This window comes from Cololabis saira, chromosome 15 (genome assembly GCF_033807715.1).
Source record: "Cololabis saira isolate AMF1-May2022 chromosome 15, fColSai1.1, whole genome shotgun sequence".
NCBI lineage: Eukaryota > Metazoa > Chordata > Actinopteri > Beloniformes > Belonidae > Cololabis > Cololabis saira.
In genome coordinates this window covers 30177836-30201122 of record NC_084601.1, presented here as the reverse complement: position 1 = coordinate 30201122, position 23287 = coordinate 30177836, and the positions used below count along the sequence as shown (strand labels likewise).

Below are 23287 nucleotides of genomic sequence, written 5' to 3'. Positions count from 1 at the left end.
TCTCAGTGAGTCAACAATCTAAAAAAAAAAACATATTTACGCTGCTCTTCCTTTAAAAACAACACCACAGATACAAAAAGAAGGACGATATATAAGAACATTCAACTTCAACATCCGACTTTGCTCTTCACACATCTCAGCTCCTCCCACCAGGACGCTCCGCCCACTTACCCACCTCCTCCACCATCGAAATAAAAACAAACATCAAACCTTAAGATGCTAACAGGTGAAAGACTCCGGACGACGTAGAGAAACAGACAGAACCAGACGTTACCAAACAGTGCAGTTTAAAGGGCGGCGTATTTCTGCGTACGTTCATTACGACATTAAAGCGACACTGAATGCTCCTCGTACAGTCGTGCGTTTAGCTAGCACGATCCGAGAAGCATCACCGAGTACAAAACAGACGAATAAAAAATGACCTCAGACGTTGGACGACGGCGCCATTGGACGGCTCACGGTTTACTTGAAGCCTGACTGAGAAACGGCTGACGGCCCCTAACGAGCAGGATTAGCGAGGTTTCGTACAGAGTTGCGTCTCCGGCGGCGACGGAGGCGAGTAGCGCGAGTTAGTCGGTTAGCGTCTCTGAGGCGGCGAGTCCTCCTCCGCAGGCCGGTCTGTGGCTCCTCCTCCTCCGGGCCCGGCGGGTCCTCGGCAGACGGCTCAGAAGATGGTGCTCCAGCGTTTGGGGGGGGGGCGGGACTTGGAGTCTCCCTGCAGAAAAGGGGCGGAGCAAGAACAAGGCCGTGAGACACGGCCGCCGCTAACCGAATCATGCTGGCGGAGGAAGCGGTCGGAGGTTATTCAGCTTGTGATTGTCTGATGTTTCACATTGGTGGGGGTTGCTGGTCCTCGCCGGGAACCGCCCCCACCCGGCGGGGCTGAGGTAGGCAGGTGGCGGAAAACAATCAGCCGTTATTCGGGTTTAAATGTGGAATAAAGACGACTATGAAAATGTCCCTGTTAGTTTGTTACGATGGCGGCGCCGCGATGGAACAGCCCGGCCCGCCGTCTGGAGCCCCCTGCTCCTGCAGGTCTACGGGGGGGGGGGGCATGTAGCCTGCCCATAAGGCCCAGGTCCTGGTCCAGGTTTCTTCCCTCCTAAAGGGGAGTTTTTTCTTGCCACTGTTTATGTGATAATTGGTCCGGGGGCCTGGTACCATAGTACCCTATTACCATAGTACTCTAGTACCATATTACCCTGGTACCATAGTACTATAGTACCATAGTGCCGTAGTATCCTAGTGCCCCATTACCATAGTACAATAGTAATCTAGTACCATTATACCTTAGTGCCATAGTGACCTAGTATCCTAGTATCCTAGTATCCTATTACCCTAGTACCATAGTACCATAGTACCCTACCCTGGACCACGTTCCTCCAATCGGCCTGCAAACACAACCACCACGGTGGTTATGGAGGTGGTTCGAGGATTTATTCTGCATAAACATAAGGGGGGGGGGGGGGCATCATTGGGGGGCGGGGCCGGGCCGTAGAAGCGTTCTGATGAACTTGAATGACTAAAAACCTTGAAATGAAAGAATGATTAATGGTGTTATCGTTACTCACTGGTCTCCGTCGGGAGCATCACTGTCCAGCAAACACAGACAGGAAACAGAGTTGGTGATGCTGGCTTTTACAGGGGGGAAGGGGGATCAGGGTGCAGTGGGGGGGGCATGTCTCACCAGGTTGAAGAGGCGGGACAGTGTGCTCTGGTCCCGGCGCCTCCGGAGCGGCGACTTGGTGCTGGTTGGTGACGACGAGGCCTAGAAACAAACGCTGGGTGAGACCTGGAAGCAGAGCTGCCCCCCAACTCCGGCGTGGGGGGGGGGCGGTCACCTCCACCTACGAGAGGTTCCAACCTCAGGGACGCCCCAACAAGACAGGTGTAGTATTTAGTTATGAGGAAAAACACGCTGCTGCTGGACAGGAAACACGTAGTTCTCTCCGATTAGTTCCCAGGCCGGTGCCCCGATGGGGGTGGAGTCAGCCTTTCAGCCCCGCTCACCTCTGCAGAGTTAGGGGGTGGAGCTTTACACCACCTAGTTCTGTGATGTCACAGAACCCTGAAGATCAGAGGTGTGGAGCCCCAAGTGGACTGAAAGGGTCGTGCTACCTGTAGACTATATAAAACGAACTGGACTAACCCCATCTGTGATGTCACCGTGATGTCATATAGACGCTGTTTTTTTCTTTTGCAGTAATGGAGCTGACTCCCCCCACCCCAAGTTAATCCAGAGGTGGTAAACGGGTAAACAAGCAGAAAGCACCCCACACCTCAGTTACCCTAAGATAGCTATTTTAGCTTAGCCTAGCGCATGATAACTGATGTTGCTAATGAATGCTACAAAAAATTACTCGGCCCATCTTTGTTTCAGATGTCGTTTTGGTTGTGAAACCTGAAACTCGGGCCGCCCGCGCTTCCGATAAAGCTACGTGATGCTAGGCACTTAGTGCAAGTCAGCTAAGCTATTTTAACTTAGCCTAGCACAGGCTAATTGATGATGCTAAGAAATGCTACTAAAAATTACTCCGCCCATCTTTGTTTCAGATGTCGTTTCGGTTGTGAAACCTGAAACTCAGACCGCCGGAGCTTCAGATAAAGCTACATGATGCTACGTGATGCTAGGCACAGGTCAGCTAAGCTAAAGCAGCTAACTGTGATTGACACCAGGTGTGTCCCCCACCGTTCCGTGTCCTGGTGGATGCGGAGGCGAGCCGCTACGTGGTTCCTGTCCATCGGCAGCATCAGCGCCGTTGTGAGCGGCGCCGGTCGCTTAGCGGGAACCTTTAGGGGGGAAGGAAAGGTGAGGAGCACAAGAGGAGGTTCCTGGAGGGATGATTGACAGCTGGTTTCTACGGGAACTGGTGAGGAAACAAAGGAGGGCTGGTGAGTCGTCTCTGGGGACGGAGGTGTTATGGCTGAAAGAGAGGGGGCGGGGCTAGAGGAGGAGGGGCGGGGTCAGCCACCGGGTCCTCAGAGGAAGTGTTTACCGGGTCATAAACAGCCGAGCCGTTTCAAAGTCGTCCAGAGGCAGCGAGTCGCTCTGGACGGAAGCAGAGGAGGCGGGTCAGCGAGACGTCGGCACCACAAACGTGCAAAAGTGTTAAAAATGACATTCTAATGGTCATTAAGGGGGTGGGCGTGGCTTCTGTGGCGGGGCGGGGCCTGAGTTTAGCACAAAGAACACACAAAGCGAGAGACGGACATGCGTGCAAGTTATACGTGCACACGCTAACAGACGGGTTTAGCCGGGTTTCTGCACACGCTCAGAGCGCGTCGCTAGTGCACGGCTCGAGGAGACGGCGGGACGTACCAAACCCAGGACGTCCCTCCACTGGACATGAAAGAGAAACACAGATCAGATGAGAAACAGCAGCTAGCGGTGTTTTCATCCCAGCTACTTTTCCCAGCATGCACCACATTATGAAAGTTCACGGCACCTAAATTCGTTGTTTTTAACCTCCGACAGTTGGACAAACACGTCATTTTAACTTCACGTGTTTACAGAACGTTTATAAAAAGGACCGTTTTTGCGGGTATAAATGCTAAAGGAAAAGGGGGCGGGGCTAGAGGGTCCATTCTCCATTAATGTTTGGATTGTTGATTCTCTGCTCATTGACAATGTCATCATGAAAACAAGAACGCTGCTGACCAGAAAGCATCCTGTTAGCCTCCGACGCAAATGCGACCTGAATCGCATTTGCCAAGTACACAGTCCAAACTCGACTGAAGTTCCTCTAACTTTCCAGGCTGGAGTTATGACCTCAGGGGGCCGTTCCACCTGAAACCTCCGACTAGGAACTCGTAGTTCCCGACTCGGACTAAACGTCAGATACGACAGTAATTCGTTTTAACTTCCTCCACCCGGGACAAGGTCTTACGGCTCCCAGGTAGCATTACTAATAATAATAATAATAATAATGCATTTTATTTATATAGCGCTTTTCAGGGCACTCAAAGACTACATAAAGTGCCTTTAATATTGAGAAAAAGATTTATAATTCTCCTCCAGTGTCTGCGCATTTGAGGAGATTTGAGTTTTACTTTAAACCTTCGACTAGGAACTCGTAGTTCCCGACTCGGACTAAACCTCAGATATGATAGCGACAGTGCAACTCATGCTACTTGTTTTAACTTCCTCCACCCAGGACAAGGTCTTACGGTTCCCAAGTAGCATTACTACATAGAGTGCCTTTAATATCGATAAAAAGATTCATAATTCTCCTCCAGTGTGCATATTTGTGTCTCTATGATCTGACAATCCCACGTAAGGACACTAAACGACGCCCACAGAGCTCTTTGTCCTGCGATGACATCATCGTGGAAAGTTATAATAATCCCTTTGTCTCCTTCTTGCGTTCGCGGCTCTCGCAGTTCTGCCTCCAGGAGGCGCTAAAGTGTTAAAATCCAGCACAAGGCGGTTGGAAGTGGATGAAATAATAAAAAGTATGTAATGAAAAGAAATCCCAGATCATTGAACATCCCATAATTCCAGCATCTGAGGACCAAGAGAGAGGATGGAAGTGAGACTCACCCCGGACTTAGGAGGAGGAGAGGAAACCTGTACAGAAGCAACGACAACAGTGACTGATTGTTCGGCAGAAAACAACAACAACAAGCTCTCAAAGCAGCGATTTAGATCAGCGAGGGAGGAGAGAAACAAGCAAACAGTTCTCCAGCAATGGCGCCAAGAAAATACCCACAATCCACCAGCAGGGCAGGAGGAAACGGACTAATGACTCACGATGCTCCTGAAGAATTGCACCACAGCGTTTTCGGTGGTCCTGCGGCGGGCGGAGGACTGCTGGGGGGAGGCGGCCAGGTGACCCCGGAATGACCCCTGGGGGAGAACAGAGTCCCATGAAGTCATGATGTCATCGAGGGTTCGAAGGGTGAGGTTTGAACTCTGAATATTAAAGCCACCCTATGTAGTAACACCGCCTGTGGCCACCAGGGGACATGGGGAAGTTCATATATGGAACAACGTACCAGATCTCCCCGGCTCGCTGGCTCCCACGAGGCCAGTGGTGTTATTACTACATATGGTGGCTTTAAAATTCTGCAGTCGGACTAAAAACAACAAGAAAGAAATCTTGATGCCGTCTGTTTATCTAACAAAAAACCAAAGCCAGCTTTCTTCCAACTTCCAAGTCAGAAATGTGCTCAGAATGTCTGAAGAAAAGAACAAAAATAAAAGCAGAAAATAGAAGCAGTTTCCAGTCATCCTGTGTGGCGCTACCACTTCTGACCACACGGGGGGCGTAGAACCGGACAGTACCGGCCAATGAGAGGAGAAGGTCCTGCACATCGATATGTCCGACACGGGAACTTTGCTGTGCTGTGCCTCCAGAATGTGGTCAGATTTGGTTGTTACCACATAGGGTGGCTTTAAGGAAGTTTAAAAAACGATCGAAAAGTTAACGCCAAAGGAAGAAACGGAGCAGAAAACATCGAGAATCTTTTCAGTTTCCTGCCGTGAGACGACCCAGCAGTATAACTACAGTTTGATTAGAATAAAATAGAAATAAAAAGAATAAGAAAATAGGAATGAAAAGAAGAAAAAAATAGAAATAAAAAGAAGAAAAAAATAGGCTAAAAAGAGAGAAAGTCGTCGCCAGGAACTACGAACGGGGCCCACCTTGCTCCTCTTCTTCTTGTCTCCTCCGAAGAAGGTGCTAATCTGGTCCATCAGACCCGGGTTCTTCTTCTTCCTGCCGAGTCCGAAGGCGCTCTGTCCGGAGGTGCTTGCGGTTGCCATGGCAGCGGTTGAGGAACTGATCTGCTGGATGAGATGCTGCGGTGTGGAGTCCGACTGCGAGCTGCTGATGTCTCCGTCTGACGCTCGGTGGGCCGTCTTTGAAGGTGTCATCGACCCGGGAGGGGGGGGGTTCTGGCCCGGCGCCAGGCATTCTTCTGGGCCTCAGGGGTTTGTGTCAGTCACCGCCGGCCCGGCCATTGTTCCGCCTCGCCCCGACCGCCGGGACAAGGCCGACCTCTGAGCCTGAACTCACGCCGATGCAAAGCAGCGCTGCAGATCTGAATGTTTAATCATCAATATAAATGGTTTATGTTTTGTTCTGAAGCGATTTCTCTGTGAGGCCATTGTTGGCCCGCCGGCGCCGGCGTTCGGACCTCGGGCCGCCGGACGGAGCATCGTCCTGTAAGAGATGCAAATGTCGGCGTCTGTGACTCGGCACGTTTTGGCTTCTGCCGGTTCTGCTGGTTCCAGACCAGAACCAGCAGAAGCTGAGACCCGGACCTTCTGGTCCAACGCCCCGGGTCGTGACCCGGGTCATGTCTCCCTGTACGGGACCCTGCAGGGCCTGCAGGCCCATCGGGTCGACTCTCGCTGTACCATTGTACCACATTACAGCCGCTCAAGCGGTTCTGGCCCAGCGGCCCGGCCGCAAACAAAGCCCCGTCTGTCGTCGGGTCACTTGTGTTGGAAAACCACCCACGATGCATCAGAATATTAATATCTCCCCACAGAGGCCTCGTTGTGCCGCCTGCTGCGTGTTTGGAGTCATGAAGCAACTTTTGGAGAAAATAGTTTGAAGAGTCCGACCCGACGGACCCACTGGATAAACACAGACCTGAAACTAGACCAACCCCCCCCGACTGGTGCTAGAGGTCCCAATGTTCAATCATCAATATAAATGGTTTATGTTTTGGTCTGGAAACCAGGAGAATCTAATACCCCTTTTCCACCAAACCGGGACCAATGCTGGTTCTAGGCAAGGCAAGAACAATTCAACACAAGGTGATTCAAAGTGCTTTACATCAACATTAAAAGCGGCAAGAAACAATTAAACAGTAAATAACAAATAAAATGATAAGAAAATGGTAAGAAAAGAGGTAAAAATAATAAAAAGCACAAGTTGTTAAAAAGGAAGCGCAGTAGAGTACAGCAGGTAAGTATTTAATTTAAGAGTACGCTTCAGTAAACAGTAATGTTTTTAGCCCTGATTTAAAGGAGCTGACAGTTTGTTTGTTTCTTTATTTTGGTCATTTCCAAAATAAGAATTCAAATACAAAAGAAAGAAAAGAAAACAGCAAATAAACATGAAGTTAATTCTAATATTCCATTAGGCCAAAATATATAAACAAAACAAGACTGAAAAGATGTAGGCTGAAGCTTGGGTCATTGAGTAGGGATGCTAATGATCGATGACCTTATCAGTCGATTAACGATTAACTGATAAGGCAAGGCAAGTTTATTTGTACAGCACAATTCAACACAAGGTGATTCAAAGTGCTGTACATCAACATTAAAAGCAGCAAGACACAATTAAACAGTAAATAACAAATAAAATTAAAGCTGCAAGCAGCGATGAACGGGCCCTCGCACCCTTGTGCACGTTCAGGCGTGCTGGAGTGGAAGCTTGTATGACTTGCATGTAGATTCTTCAGGCCTGGACATTTAGCGGATGACACCACCCACGACTCTCTATATCAAACCATTCAAAAGTTATGGCAGAAAGTAAGAACTATCAAATATGGATCAATCCGATGAAGGGGGGGTGCGCTCATTGGCGTCTAGCGTCGCCACGGTAACGCTTTTGACTGAGAAAAGGAATGCGCGTAGTCGCAGGATGGAGACGCACATTTTGATGTAAAACAAACCTGGGTGCATGTTATGGTTCGGGCCGTATTAACTGCCGAAGAAATGGCATAAATTGCGCCAAAATGACACGATTAATTCAAAATGGCCGACTTCCTGTTCGGTTTCGGCCATGGCGCCAAGAGACTTTTCTTTAAGTTGCGACATGATACAGGTGTGTACCGATTTTCAGGTATGTACGTCAAACCGTATTGTGGGGCTTGAGCTGAAGTCTTCTAGGGGGCGCTGTTGAGCCATTTTGCCACGCCCATTAATGCAAACCATTAAATATCAAATTTTTTGCCAGGCCTGGCTTGCATGCAAAATTTGGTGACTTTTGGGGCACGTTTAGGGGGGCAAAAAGGCCCTCATTTGTCGGAAAAATAAAAACAACGTGAACGAGGAAAACGAGAACTCCTACAGATACAATAGGGCCTTCGCACTGTAAGTGCTCTAATGATAAAAAGTAAGGGCAGTAGAGTACAGCAGGTTCACATCTCATTCTTAAAATGGTAAGAATTACGCTTCTATGTCAAAACGTACAAAGACTGGGTCAAATCTAGTTCTAGTTCACAACTCGTTCAACTTGGGAACCAGCTGAGAACCGGTTTGTTTTTCCACAGCTCGGGTGCTAAGAAGGGCCACGTCATTACGTTACTGTGTTTGTGTGAAAGTTGCAGCAACAACAAGGTATCTGCTCTAATAGGACTTGGTCCACGTAGCTCCTCCGTGGACACATCTCTAAAAGACAGGTTGTCTCCTCCTCAGACCCATGATGCTTTGCTGCATCCAGATTCATTCTTATTTGAAAATGTCTCCGTCTCCCAGTCTTGCTATTGCCGTTGGTCTTAATAACTCCACCCCCTCCGCTTACGTAAGCGGTTCTTTCCTCTAGACCAGCAAAGAGTTGCTGCTACCTTAGAACCGGTTCTTGTGGAACCAGTTCTTTGTCAGTGGAAACAGAAATCCCGGTTCTAAACTCAGTACTGTTTTGGTGGAAAAGGGGCATCTGCTTCCACATTCTGTCTCTCATCATCACCAACAAACGAGGAGTTTTCTGGGGCATGGAGGAGGAGGAGGAAGTATTTGATACCGCTGGCTGGAACCGGCCTGAGTCCACGAGACCTCTGGTACCGGGTTGAGACCATTCTGGTACCAAAGTCCAGCAGGGGGGGGCTAGTAAATTATCATTTAACTTTTAAAATATCTGCAGAAGCTCATCACTCCAGATTTATGTCTGTGACTCGAATCAACGTGTGGTCCGGGAGGTCCCGGCTTGAACTCCACCCAGGAATCCCGGGCCTGAGGGTGAACGGGCCTCGACACCGGCCCGGTTTCCTGCGTGAACGAGTTGGGCGGGGCCCCGGGGGGAGGCGGGGCCCCGGGGGGGGGGGGCGGCGCTGGTCTGCTCAGCCTGGAACACAGAGCTGCATCTGTTTGGCCCGCGGGACCGGAGACCGGATCAGAGCGGCGCTCACGGGCCTGTCGGGGGGGCAGGAATGCGGCCCGTGGGCCGACCACACTGCCCGTGCCCTCCAGCCCAGAAGAGACTTGGACTTGTTCCCGCCCCGGGGGGGCCGCGGGGAAACAATGACGGCCATGTCAGAGCCGTGGGACGGCAACGCGGGGCGACGCCCCTGAACCCCGGCAGGAATGTGGACCGAGACCAGAACCGAGACCAGAACACCCACCCAGCTGGATATCTGGGAGGGGGGGTTGATGGGAACCAACAGTTTTTATGACTTCTAGGAGAGACACAAGCCGGGTCATGGGGGGGCTGGTAAAGATGCTAATTGGCTAATTCCCGGTCCATGACGGCAGGTCGGCCAGTTAACTCTCACCACCGGGGGGGGTTCGGTTCTGGCCCGGGGGACTCATGTCTGGGCCCCAGAACTCGGTGCTACGTCCCTGCAAGCGAGTCGATGTGCGTGACAGAGCAAAACTAAGAGACTGATTGAAGTAGGAAGAAGGAAAGATGCGGCAGGTAGTTGCCACGGTGACCTCAGTTAGCCTCGCCCCCCTTAGTTACCGTTGGTAACTTTCTGCATTTTTATGCAGTTTTATGTAAATATTGATGTATAGACCAGCAACCAGCTGTTGGACAGGCGTCAGACTTCACTTCTCTAACGTTTAAGCGCCCTGAAGTAATTTATCTGCATCTCATTTTACTTCCTGCACAATAATATGAACCTTATTTCAAAAGTAAAATGCTGCAGCAAAGGTCACAACATTTAAACAGCTAAATGTTAGATACAGGTTTTTTAACTTCAACACTTTTTTTGTCATGATTGAGAAACAACCACAGCTTTCTTTCAGGTTTAACAAAGACGGATCAGAAACTTCTACCAGTTGAAGCTTCAGCAAAACCGCTTCCGACCACAAGGGGGCAGCAAATACCCCACTGTGTAAGAAGAACTGGACAAACTGCTGGTGACTTCACCAGTAAGTTGGCTGAGGAGCTTTTTTATATATTATTTATATTAATAGGAGATTATTATGTCCAGCCTTGCTTACAAAACAATAAAAAATAGATGAATAAAATGGGTAAATGGGGATAGACCCAGGGGAACCCAGACCCAGGTGGAGGCCGTCCTCTGACTTAGCTGAGCGTCATCTTTGGACCTCCAGGTGAGTCCAGAGGTGGTTCTGGTTCTGTTTGCACAAACACCAGCCCCCAACATATTTAACATAAATATGACAACACTCTTTTAGATCTTTATTCACAACTCAAAAGTAAAGTTCACCTACGCTGCTAAGAGCTGTCCACACAAAAGACCACAGCTTTAAAAAATCATAAATTTGTGGCTTTTTATCGTCTCACCTGATAAAACTGTTACTGGGGTCGGTGGAGGGGGATTAGCCCATAGTGGCCAGCAGAGGAACTGCAAGCTTCTCTGCATTGAAAAGCAAATCTAAACATATGAAAAAGATATTATTACCTTCATGCTGTTTCAGAAACAGAGAAATTAATGCTTATTAAATTATTATTAAATATCATTATATTATTTATTATATTATAATATATAATATAATAATAATAAAATAATATAATATGATAAATATAATATAATGTAATAAAATGTATTAATAATATTATATATAATATAACAATATAATATATATATATATATATATATATATATATATATATATATATATATATATATTAATATAATATAATATATAATATTTTTAGATATAATAATATATATTATATTAAATATATTATTATAATATTAACATTATTATTATTACATTCTTATTATATATATTATATATTGTATCATAATATATAATATAATAATATTACAATATATGAATATAATATATTATTATTAATACATTATTACAATATATTATTATATTATCATTATTAGATAGTATATATGATATGATAATATATATAATATGATATATTATATTAATATAATATTATATTATTATTATTAGTAGTAGTAGTAGTAGTAGTAGTAGTAGTATAAAAGATAAAACATTTCACTCGTCACTAATGTCTCGGTATCAGCGTCGTCTTCACGTTCATGTCATGAATGAAAAGCGTCACTGGAGCAGAAACAGCTCCGAGACGCTCGGAGGGACAGAATCGTCTTTATTAGAAGAAGAAGTGTCTTTGATCCCGTGAACAAGGCTGATGTGCTGCAGTTGGTGGGCAACCAGGGCTAAGGGACACAAAGGGACACAAAGGGACGCCTCACAGGAGAGGACGCCCTGCAGGGTGAAGAAGGACGGATGATTTCATCCGTCTCATCTCCGTCCTCCGTCACCGAAGCTTTCCTCACTTTAACTCATTCACAACTGGTTCCACCCGGGAACCAGCTGAGAACCGGTTTGGTGGAAAGGGGCTAACAGCTCTGCTGGTGAATGAGCCCCGATAACCAGGGGGCTGATGGGTAGCAGTGGATCGGGGGGTCTTGCAGTACCCCTCTGTACGATGGCTGAGACCCGCCATTGCTGAAAATAAAAGTAACGCTGCAAACAAAAAGAAACGCTGAAAATATAAAGAAAACCCGCTGCACATAAAATAAAAAAAACGACGCAAATAAAAAAGCCACAACGGAAGTTAATTACCGGGGACTATTTTTGCTGATGCACCGGTGTTTTTATGTGAGAGGAGAAGAAGAAGACGAATAAAATTACACGTAGCGACGTTGAACACTAACCTTTTCACTTATTTTCTTGTTCGTTGTTTTGCTTATTCCTCACTCTTCTTATTTCTTCCTTTTCACTTACGTCCTCTTCGTCTTCTTCTTCTCCTCTCACGTAAAAAACACCGGTGCATCAGTAAAAATAGTCCCCGGTAATTCACTTCCGTTGTGGCTTTTTTATTTGCGTAGTTTTTTTTTATTTGCAGCGGCATTTATTATTTTATTTGCAGCGGGGTTTCTTTATATTTGCACCGTTTCTTGTATTTGCAGCGTTTATTTTATTTGCAAAGCGTTTATTTTATTTGCAGCGCCGTTTCTTTTTATTTGCAGCGTTTCTTTAATTTGCAGCGGCGTTTGTTTCTGTTTGCAGCGTTACTTTTATTTTCAGCAGTGTCCCACTAGATGTGATAAACAGCTGATCATAAACGAAACGAAAAACAAGAACGAGAAGAAATACGTAAACAACAGATGCTACTTTTTTTCTTTTTACTTTTTTAACATAGATTTTAGATGTTAAACCACCCCCCCCCCCCCCCCCCCCCCCACCGTCCTTCTACATTGACGGATTTAACTGCCACGTGTCATCGGTGGACCAGCTAGCCGCCTCAGCTATACAACTCATTATCTCCGCTACACGACGGCTAGAAGCGTCTCTTCGGCCTCGACTCGCTGAAAGATTCAAACCTCCACCTGATGTCTTTATGACATGTTTGCACAACCAGACGGTAAAACCAACCAGACGTGACCCGATAAATACCCGATAACCCGAAAAAATCCAAAAATAAAACACGCCCAAAAAAACAAGGAAAAACATGAAAATGAAGGCGATATATTAGTATACAGAAAAGGTTTCCCTTTTCTTATTATTCCGCATGCTTTTTTCGTCCGTTAATGCGCTAACGCTAGCGGCTAGCAAGGAAAAAAGGGCAAAAATTCAGTAACTTTTTACTCGGCCATACTTTATCGTAGAGACATCGTTCAAATTTTCGAACACTTGGCCCGATTGGCACTAAAGGACCGTACAGCGTCATCATGCTAATTATTACAGTTTTTGCGATATTTAACTTTCAATTCAAAAAAAATCTCCGTTTGACTTTGGATCAGAGACATCGTACAAATGTTCCCTGACTCGGCACGCTGTGGACTACAACATATTCAAATTTCATGAAGCTGTGATTTAAGGAAATATTATGCCAAATGGCCCCATTCATTCGGATGGGGCTTTTTACCATGGTGAAAAAAAAACCTTTCCGTTAATGTAGCCTGAACCGGAACGTGCATCCATGCATGGCATAGATCGTTAGATGCGTCTCCATCGTGCCTCGATGGACATTACTTTTCTCGGTCAAAAGTGTTACCATGGCAATGCTAGATGCCAAAAAGCAAAAAAAATGGCGAAAATTGTGGTGTTTATTGCCCGGCCGAACTTTATCGTAGAGACATCGTTCAAATTTACAAACACTCAGGCCAATTGGCACTAAAGGACCGTACAACCTCATCATGCTACTTATTACAGATTTTGCGAAATTTAACTTTCAATTAAAAAAAAAAAATCAATTTTATTTTGGACGCTTGTTGCTAGGCAATGGTTTATCGTACAGACATCATTACAACATTGAAAACCCCTGGACGCATTGTACGACAACATATTTTAGTCTCATCATGCTAGCTATTACGGTTTTTGAGATATTCAACTATGCTCAATTTGATGCCAAAAATGTGATATTTCATGGTTTGCATTAATGGGCGTGGCCTAATGACTCAACAGCGCCCCCTAGAAAACTTCGTGCCTCAAGCCCCACAATACGGTTTGACGTACATGCACGAAAATCGGTACACACCTGTATCATGTCGCAACTTAAAGAAAAGTCTCTTGGCGCCATGGCCGAAACTGAACAGGAAGTCGGCCATTTGGAATTAATCGTGTAATTTTGGCGCAATTTATGCCATTTTCATGTGTCATACTTTAACGAACTCCTCCTAGCAGGATCGTCCGTTCGACATAAAACTCGCTCAAGAGACACAAAAGACGTTGATGGTTTGATATATAGAGTATCATCATAAGAGTCATTCTTTTAAATTATTACATTTTATTCTAAAAACTTTCTTTTATTTTCTTTTTCTGTGATTATGGAGGTGATTCAGATGATGCGTCCAGCTTTAAAGGGTTAATATTAGGCTGAAACAACATCACACTAACAAAAACACAACACTTGTTTCACCTCGATTATTATTTGTTTAACAAAAATAAATTAACACAAAAATGACGATAAAAAATAGAGCAAAATAAAAATCATGAGGACAATACTAAGTACCTCACTGCTCCTGAAGGATCTAAGATCTTCATCAATGATGAACTGATGGCTGCAGTACAATGCCAGAAGGGAAAGATATAAGAAATGGTCTTAATGGTGCAATTTTTGTTGCACGTTAATATGAAAAAACATTTAAACATTTAAAAATTTAAATCCAATCACACGAGAAAAGACGGGATGTCGAGTAAATATCAGGTTCAGCGTGTTAAAAGCTGCGTGAAGTCGTCTGCTCAGTCAGACGTGACGGTTTATTCCCGAGCTGATGGATCACAGTCGGGGCAGAGCAAACACCGAGCCTCATCTCGCATTCTGGGATCAGTTTTTATGGCGTTTTATAGGTTTCCTGGACTCATACATTGTTTGATGTCACTCAGAAAGAGGAAAATAAAAGCAGAAATGAGACGTAGGTTCATATCCTCGGTCAGAAACCTCTAAACTGGTCTGGATGGGTTCAGCAGGTTGATGAGGGGATCTCCCAGAAGTCCCTGCTGCCTTGAGGAGCCGCCAGCAGAGATAAGATCTCGGTGGATGGAGGGAAACGCCGCCACGGAAACCTCAGGCCGCTGCAGCACGAGAGACGAGAAGGTGATTAGGAGACGTATAAAAGCCCCGAGATAAAGAGCTGATATAATGACTGCTGTTCATTTTTCAGAGGGCAAAGTGGGAAACGTGGCCGGCGTCCTCCGTCCAGGCCCGGCCCAAGCCTCCATGGGGCCAGAAGCAAAATGTGATTTTGGGGCCCTCTATTACTGCCAATAATACTGATTATTGATCATTCACACACCCACTATAAACTTATGTCATGTTCTTCCCTGTCATTACAAATACACTTGTAAAACTAGATGTAAGAACTTTTTGTTGTAGTTTAATCCACAGAGATTAAGACCATGGAAGCAGACAACCGATTAACAAACTTTCAATTCATATTTATCAAAGTCAGCAACTGCCCCTACTGGCCACACAGAGAAGATAAAAGGTAAATTAGCTGCACAGTTGCAGCAGTGTCGTTTCCATCATCCCATTGTCAGGCTGGCATGTTTTTACCCATCTATGGTTTTTAATCTGAAATGGGAGCAAATTCAGCTACAAGAGCGGCCTGGGGTTGATTTACATTTAATATTTAAAGGGATATAGTACTAAGTGTGATACTGAGTGTCATCTACAGTGTAGGCCTGCTAAAAGAAACAAAACAATCAAATAAATAATTTATACACCATTTACTGTAAACATGTTATCTACTTTATTTTTGGTTTTAAATAAACTGCAACAGCAATGTGAAACAACAATTTGAAGTGGAACAACAACAATTAAGTGCAACAACAAAGTACTACAAAAACTCAACTTAGATAAACCTCGTCAATATGTTTTCCATATAAGAATAAATTCAAATGTACAAAAACAGACATTATTAAATAGAATAAACAAATAAAATCAAACAAATAGAGCCGAGGGGCAGAAGTCAATATGCCAGCAGTCGTCTACTGTAGTCTGTTAACATAATATTGTTTACGTAATATTATTAATTATTGTGTTTTTGTACAATAACACCTTTTATAATGTATGAATCATCACTCACACATAAAAAAAATAATTGTATTTTTTATTTTCTTTAACTCTTGGGAGTGTTCTGTCGATTTCTGCTGCTTCGTCGAAAAAAGCTACCGCCGCATAAACCGATATCGTCTGTCTATCGATTTTTGCTACCTTATCAAAAAATGCTACCTAATGGTTAAATAAAGGAGAATGACTGAATGAATATCAAATAAAGCGATAGAATAGTTCGTTTTTTTCTCTTTATCGTATAATGTTCACAAATATAATGCAATTCATGTCATGGGTAGTGTATTTTGACGGATCAAATACTCAACATCCCATATTATCAAATTTTAAATCAATATTTCAGGGGTGGCATCATTTGATAGTCCTATCAAATAATGCTCCCGTCACTTAATACATTCAGGTAAGAAACTAATCACCTCACTGCCACTGCAGGATGAATGTCAGCATACTTATACCCCCCAATTTATCAATTTTGTAACCACTATTTTTGGATCGATAATAAATATAAAATTAAAGCTGCAAGCAGCGATGAACGGGCCCTCGTGCGTGCCATTTTCACCAATAAAAGTCAAGGACTCAAAGTCCAATGACACCACCCATGACTCTTTATGTCAAACCATTCAAAAGTTATGGCAGAAAGTAGGAACTATCAGATATGGACCAATCAAATGAAGGGGGGGCACGCTTTTTGGCGTCTAGCGTCGCCATGGTAACACTTTTGAGAAAAGTAATGCCCATCGTCGCAGGATTGAGACGCACATTTTGATGTATAAAACACCTGGGTGCACGTTACGGTTCGGGCCGCATTAACAGCCGAAGAAATGGCATAAATTGCGCCAAAATTACACAATTAATTCAAAATGGCCGACTTCCTGTTTGGTTTCGGAGCCAAGAGACTTTTCTTTAAGTTGCAACATGATACAGGTGTGTACCGATTTTCGTGCATTTACGTCAAACCGTATTGTGGGGCTTGTGGCACAAAGTTCTCTAGGGGGCGCTGTTGAGCCATTAGGCCACGCCCATTAATGCAAACCATTAAATATCAAATTTTTTGCCAGGCCTGGCTTGCGTGCAAAATTTGGTGACTTTTGGGGCACGTTTAGGGGGGCAAAAAGGCCCTCATTTTGTCAGAAGAAAAACGAGGATAAAAACGAGGAAAAAAAACAACATTTCCTACAGATACAACAGGGCCTTCGCACTGTAAGTGCTCGGGCCCTAATAATAAGAAATATAAGTAAAGGCACACAAACAAAAAAATTGTCTAAATTTCTCGTTTCAAAAAACAGCGTGGACTGAAGGGATGCAAGAAATTATGGGCGTGGCAATCAAACTTTGAAAATCGTCTGTGCGCAGAGCCACAAAGTAGCAGATCTGGACGGGTAGCATGGACTGACAGAACAGCAGCTCCAGCTGTCAGGCTCTGATTAATGACCCTCCTGAAACATGTCCAGCCACATTAGAGACCCGTGTATCTGAGTCCGCACAGGCCCGGCTCTTTGTTCTGATGGGAAACGGTGTCAGGCGCCCGCTGCTGCCCGTCCAGGAGCAGATAAAGATTTACTGTCATCGGAGGCCAGATTAAAGTGCACAAACGCAGACATTGATTTCTGAGAGGGAGAGACGAGAGCAAGGGGGAAAAAAACGACACATTTTGGGGAGGAAACTCATTCCGGCGCCGGCCCAGATATGATCAGCTTATTTGGGAGGTGGATAATGCCGACCGCTCTCCCAGAATGAACTTTGAAAGGAGTAAATTGTAAATATTGATTTCTGAAATGAACTGTCAATCTCTCTGGGTGAGATTATTCCCGTCATCTAGTTGAGAGGCGACCAATGACAAAGAAGGGGGGGGGTCGGTTAGAGAGCACTCAAAAGAGCTTTATTCGCTCAGTAAAGGTTGTTCAGTTTCATCAGATAGCGGCTCAGATCTCATCAGGGATGAAAAATGAAGCGAGCTGTGACTCGGCGTCCAGATCATCAGGGAGGAGCTCGGGTAAACTCCTGCACACGATGGCAGACGCACATCCTCTCAGGCCGAACTTACAAAGTATTGGTTATTAGTAATTTAAAGGTGACATAAGAGTTTATTTCTGGATGTCTGTTGTGACTCGCAGCTCAAAACTTTGAGGTAACACAACCTTAAAGGTATAGTCTGTGATCGTATTCAAAAACATTTATTGTTATACTGGGTGAAATGGTCCTTCTATCCTGAGAGTAGCCAGTGAATAATGTGTTCAGAAAAAGGAAAGAAAAAAATCCAACCTCTCTGAGAGCTTTAATCCTGTAAAAACATTTTTGCGCACCGAGTGGCACAGATTGGTCAGAGGACCAGAGGATTGGCAGGGGGGAAAGAACCAATCAGATGCCTGTTATGTCTGGTAGTCCGGGGTACGTCTCCTGGGTTCTGGTTTACGACAGTCTGTTTTTACATGCGTTCATGGGTAGTTCAAAAATAAATGGAGTCACGTCAACTCCGACTTGAGTTACGTGTCGCGTTATCTTTTGCAATTTAACATTGGCGACGAGAGATGGCTGAAGCGTGTTCCCTACCACCACCCGCTCCGTTCCTGGCCCTCCCGGGGGAACCACCGGTCCCGTGGCACCGCTGGATCTCCGCGTTCGAGACGTACATCCTGGCTGCCGGCTTGACGGACGTGTCCGTCGGGAGGAAACGTGCACTGCTGCTGCACTGCTTGGGAACTGAGGGACAGCGGGTGTTCGGAACACTCGGCGACGCACCGTCATACTCCCTGGCCGTGGAGTTACTGAAGGGACATTTTGCGGCTCCACAGAGCGCTCTGCTCCGCCGGGTCCTGTTCCGGCGGCGACATCAAAGGCCAGGGGAAACAGTGGCTCAGTACGTGGCGGACCTGCGGGGTTTGGCTACTTCCTGCAAGTTTGGAAGACTGCGGGACGAAATGGTCAGAGACCAACTGATTTTGCACACGAGCTGCAACAAAATCAGAGAAAGATTGTTGCTGGAAAGTGATGATCTGACTTTATCAGCAGCAATAAACCTCGCGGTTCAGGTGGAATCTGCGCTGGAGTGCGCGGCGAGCTTTTCAACTCCCCCGCCCTCACAGACACAGGCAGCGGGCGCGCTCACCTCACAGACGCCCCTCCTTCATGTGAGCGCTGACAGCGGGGAGGAGAACATCCTACTGGCCGCTCGGCCCCGCGATCAGTACCATCAGCAGTGTGGGAACTGTGGCTCTTCTGCACACAACTCCAGAGCCCAGAACTGCCCTGCCCGTGGTAAAACCTGCTCCAACTGTGGAAAATTAAACCACTTCCACAAAGTCTGCAGGTCTGCCCCAGCTCGAGCCTCTCAGCCACCCACTAACACCACAGTCATCCACAACGTGAGCTCAGCACGAGCACCGTTCAAAACGTGCTCGTTAATGGTTGGAGATGTCACTCTGCCCCTCCTCCTGGACACAGGAGCCACAGTGTCTCTCCTGAACCTGGCGACTGTTACACAGTTTTTCCCCTGCGAGCCACTTGGACCGGCCACCACCACCCTGCGTGGTTACGCCGACTCCAAAATTGACATTGTGGGCTCCCTCCAGCTGCCCGTAAAATACGGGGATAAGACACTGCCAGTTTTTAGATTCAATGTCGCACGCCACGGGACCAACCTCCTGGGCCTCGACCTCTTCACCAGCCTCGGTTTCACCCTGCTGGACACCCACGGCTCAGAGATCAACGCCGTTGTCATCCCCTGGCAGCAACAGTGGCCTGCGCTGTTCAGCGGGGTGGGCTGCCTCGTGGGTTTCGCCCACCAGCCTCTGTTGGACCCGACTGTGACGCCTGTCATACAGCCCCTCCGTCGTTCTCCCCTGGCCCTCCGTGATGACATCTCTGCTCAGCTGCAAGGTATGCTGGATGACGACATCATCGAGCAGGTGAACGCGTCACCCTGGATCTCCAACTTGGTGGTGGCCAGGAAGAAGTCTGGGGGGCTGCGACTCTGCGTGGACCTTCGAGCGGTGAACAAGGCCATCATCCCCGACAAATACCCCCTGCCAACCACAGAGGAGCTCACCGCCCAGTTCCACGGGTCCACCGTTTTTTCGAAACTGGACCTCCGCCAGGGTTACCTCCAGGTGCCACTACACCCCGAGAGCCACAACCTCACCGCTTTCATCACCCACAGAGGGGTGTTCCGCTACAAACGCATGGCGTTTGGGCTAAGCTCCGCCCCCAGCTGCTTCCAGAAAATTATGGCCTCCGTCTTCGCAGGTATACCGGGTGTGGCAGTCTACCTGGATGACATTGTGGTTCACGGGGCCACGATCGAGAAACATGATGAGCGCCTGCACAGGGTGTTCAGTGCAATGGCCAAGCACCACCTCACACTCAATGGCGAGAAGTGTGTCTTCGCTGCCCCAGCCATTGACTTTGTCGGGTTCCGCCTCTCAGCGGGTGGCACGTACCCGCTCCACTCCAACACAGAGGCCATCCACCGTGTCCCGGAGCCAACCTCAGCCGCTCAGGTGGCCTCTTTCCTGGGCATGACGGCGTATTACCTCCGTTTCTTGCCACAGTACTCTGCCACGACTGTGCCGCTGCGTAAGCTGCTGAAGCAAGACGAGCCCTGGGTCTGGACACCGGCATGTTCCGACGCCGTGCGCCTACTGAAGTCCCAACTCACCTCTGCACCGGTCCTGGCCCACTTCGACCTGGTCAGCCCCACCCTCGTCACGTGCGACGCCTCTGCCCTCGCCGTCGGCGCGGTGATGTCCCAGCTGCAGGGGGGCGTCGAGAGACCGATCGCCTTCGCCTCGCGGGCTCTCAGCCCCACAGAACAGAGGTACTCGGTGGGGGAGCGGGAGGCCTTAGCGTGCCTCTGGGCTTGTGAGCGCTGGCATATGTACCTTTACGGGCGCACATTCACACTGAGGACCGACCACCAGGCCCTCACTACACTCCTGGCAACGTCAGGCACCGGCCACAAACCGCTCCGCCTCCATCGTTGGGCTGACCGACTGCAGCAGTACAACTTCCGCCTGCAGTTCACGCCAGGCCGCGACAACGTGGTGGCTGACCTGCTGTCACGTGCGATCCCTAGCCCACCCGCAGCCCAACCTTTGGCACCCGAACGGGACCAGGCCGAACAGGACCTCATCCAGCTCCTCCACACACCCCTCCACGAGACAGTGTCGCTGCAGGAGCTTCGGGACGCCTCAGCGGACGACCCCGTCCTGTCCACTCTCTCGACCTACGTCAGGCAAGGCTGGCCTGGGAAGGTGCCCGACGAGCTGCTTCCCTATCACAGGGTCAGGGAGGAGTTGTCGTGCTGGAACGACACCTGTGTCGCCCGCGGGCTCTGCACTGTGGTCCCTGGTGACCTCCGGGCGCATGTCCTTGCTATGGCGCACGAGGGTCACCTGGGCATAGTCAGGCTCAAACAGAGGTGCCGTGATGTCGTGTGGTGGCCGGGCATCGACAGGGAAATAGAGGCCCTGGTCAGGGATTGCACTGCTTGCCTTCTTAGCGGCAAGACCAGGGCCCCGGCCCCACCCCCACCAATGCAGCCGTTAGACTGGCCGTCACAGCCCTGGGAGCACCTGCAGCTTGACATCTGTGGTGAGCTGCATGGGGTGCCGCATCATCAGAGGTTCCTCGTCGTGGTCTACGACCTCCACTCTAAGTGGCCGGAGGTGGCACCCGCGGGCTCCGTCACGGCCAAGGTGCTCATTGACATTCTGGAGTCTCTGTTCGCACGTTGGGGATTGCCCCGGAGGATCACGACTGACAATGGACCCCAAATGGTCTCCCATGAACTGTCCTCATACCTGGCGGGGAAGGGGATTCGCCACATCCGCACAGCGTTCTACAACCCGGCGGCGAACGGGGGGGTGGAACGTTTAAATCAAACGCTGAAAAACGGGATCAGGGCTCATTTGGCACAAGGGTGCACACTCACCACTAGTCTCCTACAGACGCTGCTGCACTATCGGGCCACCCGACACGCCACCACAGGAGTTTCCCCAGCCTCCCTCATGCTGGGACGGGAGCTCCAGCTGCCTCTGGATAGGCTCCGCCCAACACTGGCTCAGGTCCCAGTGCACCCGGTTCAAGCTGCAGTCGCTACCCGTCAACGCCAGATGAAGGACCGCTTCGACAGGACCCGACGGGTTAGACCACCTGCCATCGCTGTCTCGGATTGGGTCAGGATCCGACGGCCTCATCGTGGCGACAAGCTCCAGTCGTTCTGGTCAGACCCCGTCCAGGTTACCAAACGGCTTGGTCCAGCTTCATTCGGGTTAGCCGATGGCACCCGCTGGCATGCTAAACGCCTGCGTAAGGTGCAGGCCCCACCGGCGCCCGGACTGGGTGTGCCGGCCGTTACAGCCCTGCCGGCTGCACAGTTCGATGCGGCAGCCGCCCCAGCTGTCCAAGCGCAGGCCGCAGTCGAAGAGCAGCCACCGGAAATTGCTGCTGCACCCGAGGGTCGCCCAGCTCAGGCTCGCGCCAGGCCTAAACACCTGGGGGACTTTGAGACTGAGTATCACACCTAGGTTGTGTGAAGGGGGGGGAAATGTTATGTCTGGTAGTTCACGACATACACTGTCACTTTAAGAACTTTCGGGGTACGTCTCCTGGGTTCTGGTTTACGACAGTCTGTTTTTACATGCGTTCATGGGTAGTTCAAAAATAAATGGAGTCACGTCAACTCCGACTTGAGTTACGTGTCGCGTTATCTTTTGCAATTTAACATTGGCGACGAGAGATGGCTGAAGCGTGTTCCCTACCACCACCCGCTCCGTTCCTGGCCCTCCCGGGGGAACCACCGGTCCCGTGGCACCGCTGGATCTCCGCGTTCGAGACGTACATCCTGGCTGCCGGCTTGACGGACGTGTCCGTCGGGAGGAAACGTGCACTGCTGCTGCACTGCTTGGGAACTGAGGGACAGCGGGTGTTCGGAACACTCGGCGACGCACCGTCATACTCCCTGGCCGTGGAGTTACTGAAGGGACATTTCGCGGCTCCACAGAGCGCTCTGCTCCGCCGGGTCCTGTTCCGGCGGCGACATCAAAGGCCAGGGGAAACAGTGGCTCAGTACGTGGCGGACCTGCGGGGTTTGGCTACTTCCACTCCGACTTGAGTTACGTGTCGCGTTATCTTTTGCAATTTAACAATGCCTTCATTTTAAGTCCCGCCCACGCCCCCCTCCATCTCATGCGCGCTCTTGTCACGTCTCTCTGCTTCCAGCCTGCCTCCAGCCCCCGTGTCCGCTTCCCGCGGGTCTTCCTCGGCTCAGAGTGTCCCCCCCCCGCTCCTCCAGACCGACTGACATCGGAGGGCCCCCGCCGCTCCCGGCTTTCACATCGAATGTAACGGCTCGCCCTGCTAAAAAGGCTAAAAAAAGAAAGCCAACGTGCGATGCTGCGGCGCAGGTTGTCCGCTACTGGGGGTCCGTGGCAGACCCCCAGTAGCGGAGCGCCGGTGGCTGCGGTGGCTGCGGTGGCTGCGGTGGCTGCGGTCCCCTGCAGGTCTCTGGAGGCACGGCTACGCCGTAGGGTACGCAGCGACGCGCACCATTCTGCGTTGGTGTAACGCGGAACCATAAATAAGCCTTCAGTGTGTTCTGTTCTGAAACGGTACAGATATTCTGTGATATTTTTTTATATTTATAA

General features: G+C 48.5%; 1 protein-coding gene across 4 annotated transcripts; it reads right to left on the bottom strand.

Annotated features, from left to right (window-relative positions):
• Window positions 1–525: 525 nt before the first annotated feature.
• Window positions 526–5899, bottom strand: mbpa (myelin basic protein a). Of its 4 annotated transcripts, XM_061741329.1 has the most exons (7): window positions 5645–5899; window positions 4751–4846; window positions 4541–4567; window positions 3320–3340; window positions 1688–1768; window positions 1572–1592; window positions 599–715 (listed from the first exon to the last, which is right to left on the bottom strand). In XM_061741329.1, exons 1-6 carry the CDS (start codon window positions 5873–5875, stop codon window positions 1590–1592), a joined length of 459 nt encoding a protein of 152 aa, XP_061597313.1. In that variant the 5' UTR covers window positions 5876–5899; the 3' UTR covers window positions 599–715; window positions 1572–1589. The 4 variants fall into 4 exon arrangements, with proteins under 4 accessions (XP_061597312.1, XP_061597314.1, XP_061597313.1 ...); XM_061741328.1 differs by lacking the exon at window positions 1572–1592 and having other exon boundaries at window positions 526–715; XM_061741331.1 differs by lacking the exons at window positions 3320–3340; window positions 4541–4567.
• Between the last annotated feature and the right edge of the window lie 17388 nt (window positions 5900–23287).

Coding starts and splice junctions, on each gene's coding strand:
- mbpa (XM_061741328.1), bottom strand. CDS start 5,875: ATGACACCTTCAAAGACGGCCCACCGAGCGTCAGACGGAGACATCAGC. Junction 4,847..5,644: donor ACAAGAAGAAGAGGAGCAAG/GTGGGCCCCGTT, acceptor GTTCTCCCCCAG/GGGTCATTCCGGGGTCACCT. Junction 1,769..3,319: donor GGAGGGACGTCCTGGGTTTG/GTACGTCCCGCC, acceptor GTTTGTTTCTAG/GCCTCGTCGTCACCAACCAG.